At 38.0% G+C, this 18695-nt stretch overlaps 1 protein-coding gene across 1 annotated transcript in view; it reads left to right on the forward strand.

Moving 5' to 3' along the window:
• TPCN2 (two pore segment channel 2) overlaps positions 1 to 18695 on the forward strand; it is a 30834-nt gene that overhangs the window by 1434 nt on the left and 10705 nt on the right. Inside the window, exons 2-17 of the mRNA XM_040609111.1 lie at positions 864 to 928; positions 2189 to 2265; positions 2869 to 3046; positions 3724 to 3840; positions 5455 to 5561; positions 6516 to 6588; positions 9211 to 9310; positions 9615 to 9680; positions 10075 to 10139; positions 13070 to 13167; positions 13482 to 13563; positions 14084 to 14170; positions 15233 to 15352; positions 15628 to 15687; positions 15773 to 15901; positions 16559 to 16608. Coding sequence (XP_040465045.1) covers positions 864 to 928; positions 2189 to 2265; positions 2869 to 3046; positions 3724 to 3840; positions 5455 to 5561; positions 6516 to 6588; positions 9211 to 9310; positions 9615 to 9680; positions 10075 to 10139; positions 13070 to 13167; positions 13482 to 13563; positions 14084 to 14170; positions 15233 to 15352; positions 15628 to 15687; positions 15773 to 15901; positions 16559 to 16608 — 1474 coding nt within the window. The remainder of the gene's footprint in view (positions 1 to 863; positions 929 to 2188; positions 2266 to 2868; positions 3047 to 3723; positions 3841 to 5454; positions 5562 to 6515; positions 6589 to 9210; positions 9311 to 9614; positions 9681 to 10074; positions 10140 to 13069; positions 13168 to 13481; positions 13564 to 14083; positions 14171 to 15232; positions 15353 to 15627; positions 15688 to 15772; positions 15902 to 16558; positions 16609 to 18695) is intronic.

Here is an 18695-nt window from a genome sequence, read left to right on the forward strand (position 1 = left end):
CAAGGTTACACTAGCACTTATTTTGTGTATCTGTAGCCCCCTCAGCTTGCTTTCTTCCTCTTTATTTCTCATTTTGGCCTTAACTGCCTTAGTCTCTCTTGTTGGCTTAATTGCCAGTTTAGCTACTTGAAGGTCCTAACTCAAGTGAACGCAGGTGATTGCCTTTTACTATGTATGTATCTTCATATAGGCTTAGTAATGGGTTTTGAAATGTTGCATAGTAACTAATTTGGTGATTCCCTTCCCCCCCCCCCCTTTGTACTTCACCCCTTTCTGTGTCTTAAACTCTGATCTGTTTGATATGGTAATAATGACTCCCAGGGCAAATTAAAAAAGGACTTAATGTTGTTCTTACCTGGCTGGAGATTTCTACTGGTTTTGGAGAGAATGAGATCAGTCTAAGTCTCAGTACCTTCATGAAACAAAAGTAAAAATGCCTACAACTCTAGTGTCTGATTTTTCCAGCTTTAGTTGACTGTACAGTTTTTGAAAGAATGATTTGATGGAAGCTCCGTTAAGATGTGTTACTTAAGACTTAGCTTTGTATAGAAATATTCCAGTCTTGTGATAGCTCGTTAACTAATAGTGTAATCTAGCTTCTTAAGGTGAATGTAAGAGAGAACCTTTTCACAAAATACAGAAAAGTGCATGATATGTTTGAGACTACTGCTATTATTAGTTTAATTTAATGCATGGTGCTGCTGACAGAGCAAACATGGCAGGAGCTGTCTCCTTACTTTTTGCATGTGTGTAGTGCCCTTTGTCATGAGAACCATGGTTGTGGTGCTTCTCTTAACTAATATGCAAGCTGTACCCTTAACTAAAATACAGTGAGTGATTCTTATTTCTTTTTAACTTCATAGGTACTGGAGCTGATAATGACCTTTATATAAACCAAGCTGTAGTATTTATTGAAGATGCAATACAGGTAAATAAAAGTCATTTGTTAGCTGTTATGCTTCTCATGCTGGATATTTGTTGTATATTCTGGTAGTTTTTAAGTTTCTGTGCGTTCAGGCAATCTCCTTGTAACATTGTCTTGATTCACAAAGCAAAATCAGACTTCCAGATTCCTGTGGTATGAAAGTTTCAATGAGCTTCTGCCTAGGAGAAACATGTTTTCTACACAATGAAATAGATGGTGTCTTCTCTTCAAGCTTGTCAAAAGAGTTGGTTTATGGGGTGGTTTTTGGTTTAGGGTTGTTGGGTTTTTTTTGTGGTGGTGGTTTTTTTGTAAGAGTGACTGGCCTTACCGCTGAAAGAAACTGAGTATACCCTGTAATTTGCCTTTAAATCTGACTGCTTGCATAGCTTAAGAGCTGGTGGAGTTTAAGGTTAGCTTCAAGTGAGGAGCTGGGACTCTTGCTTCAGCTGAACATCTTGCTTTTGCCAGTCTTCATCCTTTCTTTGTCTCTCCTTTTCTGCAGATTCCTAGATCCTGTTATCTCCCAGTTATTACTTGCAGGCAGTGGGAATGCTGGAGGGCAATTCTTGAGCTCTCTTGCTGCATTCGGATAGCTTTTGGTTGGGAGGTTTCAGGGCAGGGTGTCTGTGTGTATGTGTGCACACAGAATCAGGCATATTTTAGGTGCAAACACCTTTCTGGAACAGATACTTCTCAGCAGAGGCAGAGTAACAGCAGCAGAGGAGGGTCTGAGCAGATTTCAGCAAAAGCAAGCTTGTTCTGATGAATCATAGGTCCTTCTGTGACTGTTAAACACCTTTTGTTTAAAGAAGTATGTTGAGGTCTCCTATATTCAGAACTAATTTGTTTGCATCTTATTGCTTTTTGGAATAGAAAAGCGAAAGAAGATGCATGAATAGTATTTATGCTAGAAGGGCGAACTAAATGGGTGGACCATTTTGATGAGTACATGGAACAGGAACTGTAATGATGATAATGTTTGCTTTTGATAACTGCCACCCAGTTTGATCATCTGAGCAATGTGTGATTTTCAGATTAGGGAGACTTCGGTAAAACTTTTCCCATTACAAGCATGTGACTACAGCTATGATCATTGGTGGCTGATTAATAAGGTGTACAATAATTTCTTTATTGTGAAACTGGAATTGTCTCAAGACCTGAGCTTTGTTGATTTGAACTTGGTTTATTTTGGTAACTTAATCTTTGCCTTTGAGACAGACTGAATGCAACGCTTGAATTATCCTTTTTGCTTTCTGCCTTCAGTATCGATCTATAAATCACCGTGTGGACTCCAAATCCCTGTGGCTTTATCGATGGTACTATTCAAGAACTTGCCAGTGGTAAGAACTTGGTATTCTTTTTTGCTTTTTCATTTAGGAGTAAGTCTTTATAAAAATTTATTCTTCATTTTTCTTTTTGTTAAATAGATAATTGTGCTTTTATCCTTTTTAGAACTTACTGTAGGTAGCAAGTCATTTGACTACACATGAACAGGATAGAAATGGAAAGCAACAAGTTATATGAAAGTATGGTCATGTAGATTGGCTCTTTAGAACAGCCATAGGACCATGGCGGACCTGTTTTATAGCACTGTGTGTTAGGACTTTTCTCAAGTGGCTGTTTCTAAATGTGTTAAATAGTAGCAAGGTTGTCTGCTGCCGTTAGTTTCAGAAGAATACTACTGGAGATTATTTAGTGGTCAGCAGTTATATTATGCTAATGCAGGCAACAGCATGCTAATCAAGTGCTGTGTTGTGGTCTAACCCATTTGTGATAAATATGATACTATAAACTTGGTTTACTTCTAAGAAAATTGCTTTGCAGTAAGTGTTTTGTTGTTATTCACTCATTTTTGGGTTTGGTGTGTTTTGGGGTTGTTTTGTGGGTTGTTAGTTGTTTTTTGTTTGTTTTTTTTTTTTTTAATTTCATCTCTATCCTAACAGGATTTTGAGTTTAACCATTACTGTAATCCTGGCATTGGCTTTTATTGAAAAGCCTTCTTCGCTTACTATCACATCAGATGTACGATACCGCCTTCCTGCGTGGAATCCTCCGTGTGGCCTAACAGAAAGCATTGAGCTGATTTGCTTTCTGGTGTTCGTGGTTGATGTATCCGTGAAGGTGAGCATTGCATTCATCTGGTATCGAATGAAATACTTGGTGTGTTGGGCAGCTCAGTAGATATAGTCAGTGTGGCTTGTCTCTGTTTTCATGTTTTGGAAAATGCCTTGGAACTGTTACTCAAATCTTGGATTTGCGTGATGAGATTGCTTTGTTTTTAATAAAGCCTTACTTTAAGGAGAAATTAGTAAATGCATATTTTCTGAATGATTTTTTTTTTTAACCTAAGAAGTATAAACTCCTGTTAGAAAAAGTGAAATAAATTTTGCTAAGAATACAATGATATTGGATTAGCTGCTTTTATTAGGCTATAAAATTCAGGGTACGTAATAGTCAAATATATGCCAGTTCATTTAAACAAAATTAATAATAATCAGAATCTGAACTTTTCTTTGGATACTTGTTTCTGGAAAACCTCTTTTTATCCATATTAAGTAGACATTTTTCTTGCATTCCAAGGATTCGCCTCACATGGCCTCTGTGCACCCCTCAGTTTTACTGCCCTTTATTTATTTTTTGTAGAAAAATTCTCCAATTGGTGTATTTTTGTTTGGATTTAAGGGAGCTCTTTATGAGCACTTATTTAAAATGACAAATACTTGGAAAACAATTGATGCTGACTTAGTGTATTGGAATTTATTTTTAAAATCCTTTGGTTGTTGTTTTTTCTTCCCCAGAGTTACTTAATTGGATGGGAAGAATTTTGGAAAAATAAATGGCTAATGGCTTACATACTGACATTAATTGTTTCTCTTGCTGATTGGATTGTATCGCTAAGCTTTTTCTGCACAGAGGTAAGAACTGATTTCTGCAGAAACCAACAGCAGCTTAGTTGTGGAGAGTGGCAAGGAGAAGAACCTGCAAAGGGATAGTTAGCAGGGCGGATGCGGTATATTGGAAAATTAAGGGAGGAGGATGAGATGGTTCAATTTTGATCTTTTGGTCTTGGGTAGCTGGATAATACAACGAAACACAGAAAATGTTTGGTGTAATGTAGCTTCTCAGGGCATTCTGTTTGATTAATACAAGATGTGAGTTCATTGATAGAATTAGAGCTTTAATGCTATAGTCTGTCAACAATCAAAAAGCATAGAGAAAACTCTGGTTGCATAGCGCCAATTTTGTCATACAGTTGGAGAATTATGTTTTTGTCTTAATTCAATGGCAGAGTCTACATCGTGACCACTGGTCACTGCTGACTAGGATGTGATGGTAGTATCAAAGAGGTGATCTTAAAATGTTGAAAGAACATGTCACTTCAGCTTATAAGCATACAACTATAACCAAAATATGTATGTCCTTTACATATTCAAGCTGAATAAATATAATGTGGCTGAAAGAAGTTAATTATCTAGGATGAAGATTGTGCTTACAGTATGGGAATATGCTTGAAAATAATTAATTGTAAAATCTTTAGATGTGGTAGTGGACAAGGAGTTTGAACAGGTGCCTCCCATGCAAAGCAGTGGTAGAAGGAGCAGTTTGACTGCTGGGATGTATGAACAAGCGAATATTGAGGAAAAAAATTATTTTTGACATTTTTCCTGTTCCGTGTGGCCTTGAGAAGACCGATCCTAAAATGCAGGATGCTGAAATACTTTAAGTAGCTGATAAGTCACAGAAATAATTTGAAGGCTGGCAAACATCTTGAATGCAAGAATCGAACAGCTTAAATGCTTTAGTGCAGGGGTCCTCAAACTTTTTAAACAGGGGGCCGGCGCGCGGTTGAAGTGGCAGGCAGTCATCTGCGGCTGCTTGGTTTCCCCTCTCAACCCCTGGTGCGCAGGGGGTTTCTGTAAATACCGGGGGCTGGATTGAGGAGCCTGGGGGGCCGTATCCGGCCTGTGGGCCGTAGTTTGAGGACCCCTGCTTTAGTGTATGTTAAGGAAAATAAAGGCTGTCAGCTGTTTGAGTCCTGTCAGAGGCAGAAATTGCTGAGTAATAAGTGGGCCCTTTAATTATTAAAAAAAAGCCACAAATTGAAATCGAGCACTTGTTTTCAAAATGTGCATGTGTTTTTACTTAAAGAAGCTCACTATTAATTCCCTTTTTGAAATGGAACTTGGCAGAAAACATGGAAACGCCATCTCTTGGCCTGCTTCTTATGTCTACTGAGCAGTGAAGTTAGATTTTTTTTTTTATAATTAGTGGCCTGATCAGGCTATTGAAATGTCATAGCACATTTTTAAAGCAATTTATCATTCTTTTAACAAGGCACCCATAACTATAAAATCTTTTGCATATTTTGTGACTGCAGGGGGGACAGATTTAGCTTCTGAGCACAGCTTTTTTATGTTAAACTGTTGACTTTGTTGATGTATATCAGCTTTTTTTGACAAACTTGTATTAAAAATACTTGTGGCGCTAGTCTTACGGGAACTTGATATCTGATCTGTTTGTTTTTGCAGGATGTGAGGATAAGAAGAATTCTTCGTCCTTTCTTTCTCCTTCAGAATTCTTCTATGATGAAAAAAACATTAAAAAGCATCAACAGCACATTGCCTGAAATGGCAAGGTATGCAATAGCATAGAAAACACACTCACAGAAAGTGTATAGTTACCCTTAGTAATCTCTTGTGTGAGATCTGAGTAACTTTCTTCTTGATGGTCTCCAGCTGAGTGGTGGGTGAGATCAGGTAGCAGTGGATGGAGGTTGTGTTAACTTTTTGATTCCTTTAGTCTGTAAAATTTCTCTAGAATGCTTATAATGTGACTCTGTATGCGGCAGATAAGGTTTTTGATGCTAGTCGAGTGGGGTTTTTTAATTCTGTACGTGTCACATAGAGCCCTGTTGTAAGGGAAGAACTGGGGCATCATGTAGGCAAAGGTCTCTGCTGTGTTTCTCCAAGGCAGCTTCTCAGAAGTGTGGGTAGACATACATGTATTTGTCTTTCACTCCTGAGTGCCACACAAGAAGATAAACCTTTCTTGACATCTTCAGAGTGCTTCAGCTTTTTCATTTCTAAATTGTTTTAGCAGTATAAGTGTTAAATGTTACAGTCATGTTGAATTGGATATCCCACTGGAGAAATTGTAGCCAGACAGCATGATGATTTTTGAAGGAGTTCAGATACACAACCCATACCACCGTAAGCATGTGTCTTAAAGAACTTATTGTCCTTGCCTGTTTTAACTTGTTTTTAACCAACAAGTCCCAGGAGATTCAAAGCTGTACGTAATCCAACATGTTGTATTTTGGTAGGAAGGTATAAATGTGACCCTAACTTCAGCAAAACAAGTGTTTGAATCTCATTGACCACACAATTGTCTAAGCTCATGCTGGAATGATCTGAACAAGTGTAATTCTTACTTTGAGTCAAAACTTAGATCATCTTCTGTTATCTCCATACAGCTTCTTGACAATATCGCTAGTTTTCTTTATATGGCATCCTTTTGCATTTTTAAAAAAAGATATTAAAAATAATATAAAGTTGGTATTAATGCATGTGATATGTTTTCTTTCCAACAGTGTTGTTCTACTACTAGCTGTTCATCTCTCTCTCTTTACCATGTTTGCCATGCTGCTGTTTGCTCGAACAAAGGTAACTGATTATATTTATGCTTTGGTATATCTCTGTGTGCTTTTTTTGTTTTTTTTTCTTTACTCGCGTAGCTGCTGCCTATCTAGTTTTATAATCAAACTAGTGAAACTTGTTTCCCCCCAAAAAGTCATGTTACTTTGTCAAACTTCCTGGCATCAGTGTAAAGTCTGTTCAGAGAGATTTACCATGTGCATAGTATCCATGTATAGTGCTATTTCTGTAAGTGTGCATTAGAAGGCCCGTTAGAATATATTCATCCTTCAGTGAAGAATTTTTTCTAGACGCTGCTTTGCTGCTTATGTGATAACAATCCTTCCTACTCCACAACTGAAATCCTTCAGTCTTGCTGTAAGGTGTGACACATTATTTTTAGTTCTGCTGCGCAGAGCAAAGTCTGATGGTTCCATTCCAAAATGTGTTTGATGTCTTCATTTGTTTATGATGCTGCATGTTGCTGGTATTGATGCTATTACCACAGGTGAGAAATTGAAAGTGTGTTTATACAAGAAGTTTCCTTATACAGCTCTCCAAATTGAGTTACTTTATCTGCTTTTGTTGAAACCTTTTATGCTGTTCTGTTTCAAGGCTCTTCATTTTGTCTCTTTTTGTTTATATTATCACGCATTTCTTTTCTCTTATCTAGCTTTTTGCTAAGCTTAATTTCCTCTCTGTTTTCTTATCTTCCAATACTGGTATCCCTGGCTATGCCTTGGTAGGTTTTTGCCTGTTTTTGCCTGCATTACTCGGATGTTTTGGTTTCTGATCTCTTTGGGTTTTTCCTCAGTTTTTTCTTTTCCTGCTTCCAAAAAGCACATTTGAAATTTTGTAGTTAAAAGCACTTTTGTGTTCCAGTGCTCTGGGTATGTTCCCTTTCTCCTAAACTTCCTGTATCTTCATGTATCTTACTCAGATTTTATATTAATTTTTTTTGTCCTTACTTTTTATGGTCTTCCATAAATGTGTTCCTATTAGCACAAATATTTCTTGTGCACTTATCCTATAATTTTACTTCTCTTTAATCTCGGTTTTGCACCTTCATTCCCAGTGCAGTTTGCACTTGAGCCTGCCTTTAGTCGTCTTTATGGTCGGCAAATTCCTTGAATTCCTATGTTATAGAATTTCTAAGATTAGAAGCAGAGCTCTACCTTTCCCCCCCTTTGTTTAGCTGCATGCTGGATCCTTGTATTATCTCTGTATGTTGCATCTCATTTCAGTTACAAGCTTTCCCAGCAGATGGGAATGTAACTTGTATACCTAACCAGTCAATTTTGTATATGTTTAGGTGAAAAATAACAAATCAGAGGGCAGACTTCCTTTTCTTTTTTGATTTGCTAGACTAATACTCATACAAACTAATTGTATCTAACATGGCAAAATACTGAAAGCAAGTTCTAAAGCTACCTTTAGTAATGAAATTTATGCCTCTAGATTTTTTTGCTTTGTCTTGTCTAATGTCCTCTAGAAGTATGTGTTCTTCCAGACTTTGCAGCAGACTCAAAGGCTGTTTGTTCTGTGCTGCATGAATCTTGTTTGTATTGTTTGCACTCTGTATCTTTTTTAGCTGTCTCTACTTCAACTTGGGGGAAAAAAAAAAAGCATGCAGATGATCCAAGATTAACCTCTCAGCGTGGTTTTAATGAAAATTCTTACGCCATCTGAGCTTTAGCAGGGCATCTGATGCTTCCACTGAGCCACAAAACAATTGTGATGACCTTAGTTGCCAGAGTATTTCCAAGTATTGTTTGGGTGCTGTAGCACTGACTTTTTGAATACTTTTTTTTTCCTACAAGATGTTTAAGCTCTATGTGATGTTTTCCTTGATACTGTACCTAGCATTATGAATCTTCGTACTTTTCAAAACAGAACAGTTGCCTGCTTTTTACCTGCTCAGCAACTCCTATAATGTGCACTAATGCTAGTTATAGATATGTTTCCTTTCTGTTCTTCAGTATAGCCAAAATGTATTTTAATATCATCCCCAATTTGTGTTACACTTTTGGACAAGTCCTGGAGTGTAGTCCTAGTGTATACAGCTCAGGGTGACTAGGTTTCCATCTATGCTGAGGTACGCTGTAGTTGGAATATCAAAGCAAGCAGCTTCTAGTCTACACTAATTTTTGTAATGCGAGTTGAGACTGAAGATGTATTATTAGTCTGTGATTTTATTTTATTTTTTTAACAAAATTCATATTTTGGGAGTCTTTATCTCCAATACACTAGTATCTCTTGCAGGCTAAGAGGTGATGCTTTTTATATCAGTCAAGGGTGACTTCACATTCCTATATTGTCTGTGACTTTATTGTTCTTCCTGGATCTGAGGTGCTAGCCAGCCGTAATTTCTATATTGAGCTTTGTGTGTCTCTTAGCTTGCTCTTCCTCCTTATGTTTTTTAATGGCTGTTAGTAAGTGGAGTGACTGCACTGTATTCCTACACGTCCTAATTTTTGTGCTTGTCTCGTGCTTTTCTTGGTGGGTAGATTTGGTTGTGTCTGGAAGGAGTTGATTATTGCCCCCCCCCTTTTTTTTTTTTTTTTTTTTTTGTCTCCCCTTGTGTGTCCCCTCCTAAGATGGTCTTAGTGATTTTTGTGGTGTTTCTCTAACCATGTACATACCTTTGACTAGGATGGCCAGCAGGATAAGGAGTGGGTGGTGTATTTCCGGAATCTGCCAGATTCACTGACGACATTGCTGGTCCTACTAACTACTGCAAATAATCCTGATGGTGAGCAATCTTTCACAAATAATTCTTGTCTCTCTTTTCAAAGAATAATAGAGTAAGATTAACTTCAGACTACTAGAACCATTCTTTAAGCTAGTAGCTCTTAGTACAGCCAGAGGGAGGTTATATAAAAATTTTTCAAGCCTTTAGTAACTTGATTCTTGCCTTTCCTTTGGTGTAATTATGTATACAGCTCTAAAGGGGAGCTATATAAGAGCTTTTACCAATTGCCAAAAAGTTAATAGAGGTCTCCAGTTTTCATTGTAAGCATTAAGTTCTTTCCTTTTTTTTGTTAAATCTGATACAGTAATGATTCCGGCATATTCTAAGAATCGAGCGTATTCAATCTTCTTCATACTCTTCACCGTATTAGGTAAGTTACCTCTTGTCTTCAGTACTGTAAATGCACTTTAACTTTGACATTTGCGTAACAGCAACAGAGTGGTTCGGGTTTTGTGTTTTTTTTTTTTCTCCTAGGAAATTTTAGTCATAAATTTCTCCTTTTTTTGTGTTTCTTCCAATTACTGTATATCTTGTAAGATAATATTCATGGATGGTACTTACGGTTTGGATTTTTTTTCAGTGACATATTATAGGGGAATAAATATACTGCAGTATTTTCAAACTTTACAAACATTTTTTGAAATCAAACACAAGAAGAAAAATCCTTTCAAAATTCTGCATCTGACTTATTATATGCATTGGAACTTCTCTGAGAAATAGATTAAGTATTTCAATAATTATTACTACCCCTTTTTCTCCAACAGGCAACTTGTTTCTGATGAACTTGCTTACAGCAATAATATACAACCAGTTTCGAGGATATCTTCTGGTGAGTAAAGCATTCCCAATTTCTGTGTTCTGCCGTAACTATGAATCTGTGAAGCCCTGAGTATTAGATGTTTCAACTGTATATTAAAGGAGTATGCCCATCCTGGTTGTAGACGTAGTTTTAAGATATAACGGCTCTTTGATGTAGCTACTTTTCCCCTTATGCTGTTGTAGCTTGATCCCCTTAAATGAAAAAATTACGTGGTTGTATACTTCTATGTGTGCTGTGGATCTGCAAATTTGACTATTATAAAACTGAACAAGTAACTTAAACTTGGTCTCTGTGAAGAAAACTTGCTGTACTATTTAAATTGTTACAAATCGTAGCACTTCATTTCTCTGAGTAGTACAGGACTAGAAACCTTCGATTAAAAAAAGAAAAATTGCTGACTAAAACACCTTCACATGTGGTATTTTTTGCTTTGTCCTTACCATGGTGGGCGGGTGTGATGATAGAATGATTAGGGCAGTCTGCTGCCTCTGGAAGATGGGCTTGAGCCTTGTGATTGTCTTGTACCAGAAGAAGAGGCAAATACCAGCAGGTATAGTGGTTAATCTTGGTAGTATTGAGTCTCAACTAAAAGGAAAGTGTGCTTACTCTCCATGCAATGTCAGTCATCCGTGTAATACTTTAACGTGCTTCTGGAAGATGCCTGATCATATGTGATTCTCTTAATTTTATGGAATATGAATCTGATGTACAGTATAATGACCTCTTTTTGACTCAGGTGTCTATATTAGAGAAGTAAAAGCTGACAAAGTAAGTGTACTTTTGCATGTTGTTCAAGGAGTGTGCAATCTATGATGACAATTAAACTCATCACTACAAGTTCTTTGTCTTTTATTAACAAGATGTGTGATGTGCTTTGTTGCATTATGTATGCTAGTTGTGTACTGTGAGTGTAGTCTGAATTTCCATAGCAGGAAACAGTGTAAGTGCTTTTGTTTTCTGTATGAAATTGTTCAACTACACCATCTGGGAGGAATTTTAATCACCTGAGGTAAGAGTATTTTAGAAAGCAGAGACTAAGTCAGTCAAATGAAAGATGGTCTCAGTTACTTCCAATAAAATGTACTTCATCTAAGAGGTTAACCTTGTGACTTTCCTATTTCTATTCCAAAAAGAAGTAACTGACTGGGTAGGTGATGGAAGGAAGAGGCTGTGTGGGTGCAGCTGGAGATGGCTGGGACTGGGTTTATATCCAGCAATGAATACAGAACATCCAAGGTGCACCACAGCTACTCAGCAGTTAACACATGTAGTAGGTTAGTAGAAAATTACAGTGTTAGGCTAAGCATTAATGGTTATCACACTGATGCCACACAAGTGAATCTTTGATCAGGCAGTCATCAGTCAAAAGGGGAAGGGTCAGTCTGTTGTTCCTCAGAGCAGGCTGAGTCTTGATCTTGCTGAGGTGCCGTCTTTGAGCTGTTTGAGATTTTTCTTTTGAGTGCTCTATAACTTCCGTGGTGAAATTTTTCTCTCGAGTTAGTTCTTCAACAATTTCAGTTCCATCAGTGTTACTTACTTTCTTGCATATTCTATAAATCTTCACAGCTCAACAGCAATGTTTTTGATAAAGCTCAGTCAGGATAGTGCTATGCAAAAGCACTTGAGTACGATGGCTAAACCTCTGGGTTGTAGGTTAAATTTTTTTCCCCTTTGTGCCAGTACAGCGATGGCCTCTGTAGCTTGGAAGGAACAGTGTTCCCAACCACGTACGTTCCAGCTGGTTGGTCTTACGTGTCTATAGTTTACTTCAGGTTTAGTGGTAGGGGAAACCCAGTGACTTTGGGCATATGATTTTTTTTTTTTTCTCCTAGTTTGCATATGATCTTGTAGTTCCTTAGTTATTATTTCCTCCTTCACTTACATCTAGTCGTATAGTTCCTTCCCCTTATTTATGTACTCATATAGTTCATTTGGTCCTTCAGAGGAGTCGGGTTGAGGGCTTTGGGGGAAAAGTGAAATAATAGCTGCTCTAGTAGAACTCCACAGAGAAGGTAAATTTTGTTGACTAGGAAGCCCGAGGCAATGTCACACAGAAGGAATGGCCCCCACTCTCTTGTAGGAGAGGAGTGTTTAAACCTAGTATGTGCAAAGAGGAATTCTCGTAATCCTTCCCTGCTGCTGTGTTCTTCGCTTCTTTCTCAGTTTTCCTCTTTCCCTTTGAGAGCATGTCATACTCTGACTCCCAATAATGGAGCTGAGTTTGAAAGTGATTACTATAAAAAAAAAAATGAAGCACGAAAAACTATGGCACTGGTTTTCTTCTTTTTGGTAAGAAGCTGGAGTTGAACAAGCTGTTTAACTCTGCTCTTTGCACAGTAGTATGTGAATATTTGAGCTTTGCTGTTGTCGTTGTCTCTGGAACAGGCATGTGGCTGTGCAATCCAGGATTAAAAATAAACCATAACCTGGATGTTTACTTGAACTCCAGAGACTTGTTTGTTCGCTTCCTTCCTCCGACGTGGAGTTCTTGAATGAAGCGAGGCCTAGGGAAGTCTCCTGTTACGATCTATAAACACAAATCCGGGCTGTGTGCCAGAGAATCGGTGTATTATCTGGCCATAGGGCGTAGTACTGCATGAGCAGCTCAGAAGCCCTGATCTTCCCAAGTCCTTGTGGTAGAAATGGGCTTCACTGATTTCAGCGTGTGACTCATGGTATTCCTTGTAAACTGGAGTGTCTGTCTGTCTGGGCCCAGTATATGGACAACTAGAACTAGTGGCTAATGATGGGGACTTCGGCAGTGGGAGAAGGAAAACAGTATCTTCCCTTCCTGAAAAATTATTTTAGTAGTAGGCTTGCAGTAGGTGCTCTCTAAGGGCGGGGCAAATAATTTGCAGATCTTACTTGTATCATCTAGTTGAACTTCCTTTAAACAAGTGTAAGTAAATTGTCTCCTCTGTGGTATCTTTACTGTCCAGAAATCGGTTCAGTCTTCCCTCTTCAGGAGGCGACTGGGAATTCGGGCTGCGTTTGAAGTGCTGTCTTCCCTGAAAGAGACTCCTGGTAATGCACAACAGTAAGTGGAGAAAGTTGAAACAGTAAATTATCTAGGAGAAAAGAGCAGATTTTTTTGTCATCTTGTTTTGTTTAGTATGTTTACTGAGGTCCCTTCCTGAAAAATGGCAGTTGTTTGCTCCTCTCTTCTAAAGATTTTTTTTTTTCTTTAAGTGGATGTTTATAACACACTGGGACTCTTACAGGGTCTGTTTCCTTTTTACTTTTAATTCTGTCTGCTTTTCAAAAAATGGATGTTCCAAGGGTATTCTTCCTCTATTTTTGCAGTCCAGACAGTGATCAGTTTCAGGGTCCATCCTATTTTCTTTTGAATAGGTCGTGTGTCAGTGTTGGAGCCTTACTACAAGTGCTCCAGAAAGTTGAAATGGATTCTCGCTGCCAGCAAGCCATCATGAGAGTAAGACCTGGATTTTCTTAGTCTTTATGTACTTGACTTGTGGGACAGCTGTGGAAACTGATATTTCTTTAATCACACCATTGATCTAGGAATAGTAGCTTTCAGCTCAGCCATTTCACCTTGAGGTTGCTGCTGCTTTTGTTGGTGCAATGAGGAATGCATTCAGCTGCGCAGAGGTGCAGAGGAACGAAAACTCTTGTTTTGCAGAGCTAACCTTTTCATTTGTTTACTTTCACTCTGAAAGCAAAGCATTTCTCACTGTGGTCTAGAGCTGCTATCTTATAGCAGCTTTTTTCTATGGTATGAAAATGTCTGGGGTTTTTTGTTGGGTTTTAGCTGTGCTGCTTCCTACTCATACTTATGTCAGGCTACAGGAAGACTAGTTTTTGCTTAGCTAAAGACTTAATGTTGCAGTTCATGCCATGATTTTTGGAGTTCAGAGAAAGTCTGAAGGTGTTGGCAGTCTTTGAAGATGCACCTACTGCAAGTGTTGATCTGAATGTTTCTCTTTCATGTGAAGTCGCTCAAAACATGCTCCTGTGATCAGCTGTCAGCTGCCCAGTTTCAGAAGCTCTTTGAAGAACTAGACAAAGATGCTATTAAGCAAGTATGTATGTAAGAGTCATTTATAGAACGTCATAAGTGGTCTTGTGCAGAAATAAGTGATAGTATTCTGCTATAAAGCAGATAAAGAAACTTCACAACTTGTTGAACGCTAGGTATGATCAGATGTCATTTGATTTTTAAGTTGTTCGTGGATTGCTCTTATAAACAACGTTTCTTTGGGAGCTTTTACAGCGTTACTTTGGGATTGCCTGGTAGCATTAAGTATACAAAAGGCATGGTTGTTAATTCTGTCAGCTTTTTGAAGTGACTGGGCCAAACAAAAGAGATGAGAGCTCTGTGTGTGTATTTTGTTTAATAAGAAGATTCATTACAAGAAATATGAGTTAGACTATTAACATAGATTTTCTGGCAAGTGATGGGGAGAAATAAGTACCTCTGTAGTAAATTGCTTTTGATGTAAGGCGAGGGATTTGTCTTATCGTGGCAGTCCTATATTGAAGTAATGCGTTTCTTTGCTATGTATTAGTCTTTGCAGGGTAACACTTAAATATACTCAAGCAAAGTCTTTCCTCCAGTCCCTGAATGAAGAATGAAATGTAGATTCTTTAAGCGTTCAGATGAAGATGGGCAGAAAGCAGTCTTCTGCATGTGGAGAAAGATAGTTTAAAAAAAGTTAAAAGTAACACTTTCAAAGGGTTAGGAAATGTTCTTTTCTATGTTTGCATATAACTTAGACTTTTGAATCTTTTAAGGGAGATCAAATATTGGGAAATGGGGAAGGAGTGTATACTATTAATAGCTTGCTGTTTAGTTTATCTGCTTTGAGGCATTAGAGGAAGGTTGAATTACCTCCCTTCTTTGCCATTATCTTGTGCTGTGCCATAATTATCAACCCATTTGCTAATTGGAAATGATTTTTTGTTGCTAATAGCCAGAGCTTGAAAACACCTTCCTACTGAAATGTCAAAATTAGCCTGTGGCCGTGAAGTTTTGTTTTGAAAGTGTCTGTTTCTTAAATCTGAGATTAGCTGTGTTTTTTTTCTGCATTATTATTAAAATGCTTATGCTTTGTGTCTAAACAAATAATATGTGTTCATTTCAGCATCCTCCCAGTCCAGAGTACCAATCCCATTTTATGCAGAAAATGCAGTTTGCCTTTGGCCATCCCTACTTTGGCTACTTGGGGAATGTTGTCGCCCTTGCAAACATTGTTTCTATCTGTGTAAGTAAAAGGGGGTTTTGTGTGGTTCACCCCACCCCATTACAAACTTCACTTCTGTTTTTGCTCTTTAGTCTCTGTTCTGATAACCACTTTTTGTAGCAGACGTCCATATGTGGCATGCTTTAGTCACGCAGTCTTAGGTGAGAATACCTGCACTTAAAAAGTATATTCTGAGCTGCTTGGAAAGGCCTGTGCAAAGCATAAAAGCCTGTTCTTGTGCTTAAACATCTGTTTTATGCAGCAGTGGACTCATAGAATATTTCTTCTTGTTTAAGGTGGTTTTGGTGATGGATGCAGATAAGCAGCCATCTGAAAGAGACGACTTCTTCCTGGGGGTGAGATGCAACAGTATTCCTACAGTTACTGCTCTTGCCTGAGATGTTGGTTATTCTAATAATTATTTTTGTTTTGGGGCTGAAGGCTATCAACTGCTTCTTCATCCTGTGCTATCTGCTGGAAATGATGCTGAAAATCTTAGCGATGGGCTTGAAAAGATACTTGTCATACCCAAGCAATAGATTTGATGGACTTCTGACTGTAATTCTGCTGGTACGCTTTCTGTTAACTTCTGTATCCCTGGATTCGCTGACTAGGATGATCAGGAACTGCAAGAGCTAGTGGAATTACTTTTCATTTAACACTGCTATGCAGAGTTAAAGAGCATGAACCAGTGTTGTGGTTTTCAGTGGCTTCAACATTTTGGTGGCACATGGACCTCTTAGGGTCTCTTTTTTGGAGGTAGGCTTTCTTAAATTTGTTGAAAAGGTGAGCTTTCTTATAAGCAGCCTCTTTAATGTTATTTGGAAACATCCAGCTCTTGGAGTAATTCTGTAAGGAATTCTGTTACGTAGCTAAAAATCAATTAGCTTTTTGAAGAAAAAAAAAAAAGAAAAGGTGCCAGAGGATTGTTACCATTATTTGGTAAAAGCCTGAAACACTTATGGCAGATGAGGCCAAATTCATGGTCAGTGTAATTGACTGTATATCCTTTTATGTCACTGTTGGATGATGTGTGTACGTTGGATTAATACAGGGAGTACCTAGTCAAATAGGACAATTTCAGAGCTTGAATGTGAGTCAGATTAGTGGTTTAAAGCTCTTAAAAAAATATTTCCTATCAAGAAATGTACCTAATTTTTGAAACTCAGAATCACAAAGTAAGATTTTGATTTTTTTTTTTTTTTATCTTTTCTCCCCTGACTGAAGGTTTTGGAGATTGCAACTTTTGCTGTGTATGGATTTCCTCATCCTGGTTGGTATGTAATCTGTCTGAACTGTTGCACTTTGCGCCGTGTCTGGGGTAGGTCAGGGGAATATATACACACTTATGTCATTACACTATGATTGTCAGCCCAGTCTGTAATTGACCAAACCTAGTATAATTTCTCACCCTTGTAGTAACTAGAGGCCATACAATATGTATAAGTGAAGGAAAATTACTAACGTCTTTCATAAATTTAGAGTTCTCCTTAGCTGTTCTGAGAAGGGTGCATTTGTATTCCTTGCTATCTAATGAAAAATAGTATCTTAGCAGACCTACACTTACTCAAGGTGCAGGAATAGGAATTTAGTACAACATACATAACCAGCTACTAACCTAATATGTTTCAGCATCAGATTGTCCATAAGCCTAATGATATGAATTCCTAAACAGCTGGCATGCAACCTTGTATGTAGAGTGAAGACTAAGTTTTGTTTCGTAATGTAGAACTTAGTAAAAAGAAATTCCCATGGACTTAAACTATTGATCTATACCAGAATAGCAAGAACTTGTAGTTTGATTTTGTTAAGTTCAAACAGTTCTTGGGTAACTATCCTGAGATTTTTTTTTTGTTATCAAAAACATAAAAATCATTGTTCTGTCTCTTGAAATCTGCCACAGCAACAAAAGACGAAAATAAAGGACTCCTGGAAGATTTCACAAATTCTAGTTTCAGGTTCAGATACTTCGTTTCTTTATACAAACTTACTCTTAAGACATTGGCTCTCCTTAATTCTTTCAGGATTATTTGTTATGTTGCCATCGAGAAGTTCTGTCTTAATTTACAGTAGTATCTATGAAAAGACCTGGTAGACCTTATGGCTTTAAATGGATTTATTTTTGAACACTACTTGCATTCCTGTTGCTCAGAAGTGATGGTTGTCATAAGGGTAGTAATTGCTAACAGTCTAATGGCATTAACTATTGATCTTACTTGTAATTGATTATATGTGGGTTTGGTTTTGCCCTTTGATTCTTCAATGTAGATGACAGATTGCTCTACAATAGTATCTTGAAGCACTAGTAATCCTTATTAGATCTCTTTATCAGTTACTGCAAGCAGATTGCAAACCAGATGAATCATTCGGAGTCCTCGTGCTGCTTACAGTGTGTGCAGCTGGTAACTGCCTGGTCTGTAGATGTAACATCTTCAGGACAGGACAAAGACCTGACTGTTACTCTGGGATATATGTTCTATGCAGTGGTGTCTTAAATTATTTCTTTTATTATTAGAGTTGAATGTATTGGTGATGCAGGTCATGATTTAGCATCTGTGTTACCAAGGGCATTTTTCATTAACTACTCTTAACCCCACCACCTGCCCACCTTTCCAGCAAAGCAGCATCCAGCATGCTGATGTAAGTCATGTAAAGCTCAGACTGAGATCTGAAGTGTATTGTATCACCCGTGGAATACACGTGTAAGGAAGAAGGTTGGCAAGACAGTCTGTTAGCTTAGTGCTTGTTTTGAAGCCTAACTTCAGTTGAGCATACCCTGAAGGATTAATGCATATCTTCGTATAAGTTCCTGAAGTATCTAGCTATAGCAGTATTTTTGTTTTGCTTTGTTTTCTGAAAGGACCCTCTTTGGTGCCTTCCCCTCCAGCAGAAGGAAGGGTGCTTACCCAGGTACTTCAGTACAAACAGGGATTTTCAAGAGCTCTGTATGCATATTGAAGAGCCCAGGCTAAATGAATTGCTTCCTTCATCAGTTAGTAGAACTTACTGTAGCTGAAATTCCTGCTGAGCCAACAATTGTACTTCCTTTTTCAGATCATAGATTTCTATATAGGATAGTTCAGGCTGGAAGGGACCCGCTCAAAGCAAGTGTCGACCAAGTTACTCAAAGCTCTATGCACTTGGGTCTTGAAAGCTTCCAGTGATGGAGACTTTCATGACCTCTCTGGGTAACCTGCGCCTGTCTTGCTGTCCTCATGGTTGACAAGTTCTTAAGTTCTTCCTTATGTCTAGTGTGAGCCTCCATTGTTTCAGTTGACACCTACTGTCCCTGGCTCTCCTACTATGCACTACTGAACAGCCTTGCTTCTGTCTTCTTGAGGACCACTTCTGGCTGTTGCCACAT

Source organism: Falco naumanni, chromosome 10 (genome assembly GCF_017639655.2).
Source record: "Falco naumanni isolate bFalNau1 chromosome 10, bFalNau1.pat, whole genome shotgun sequence".
Taxonomy (NCBI): domain Eukaryota; kingdom Metazoa; phylum Chordata; class Aves; order Falconiformes; family Falconidae; genus Falco; species Falco naumanni.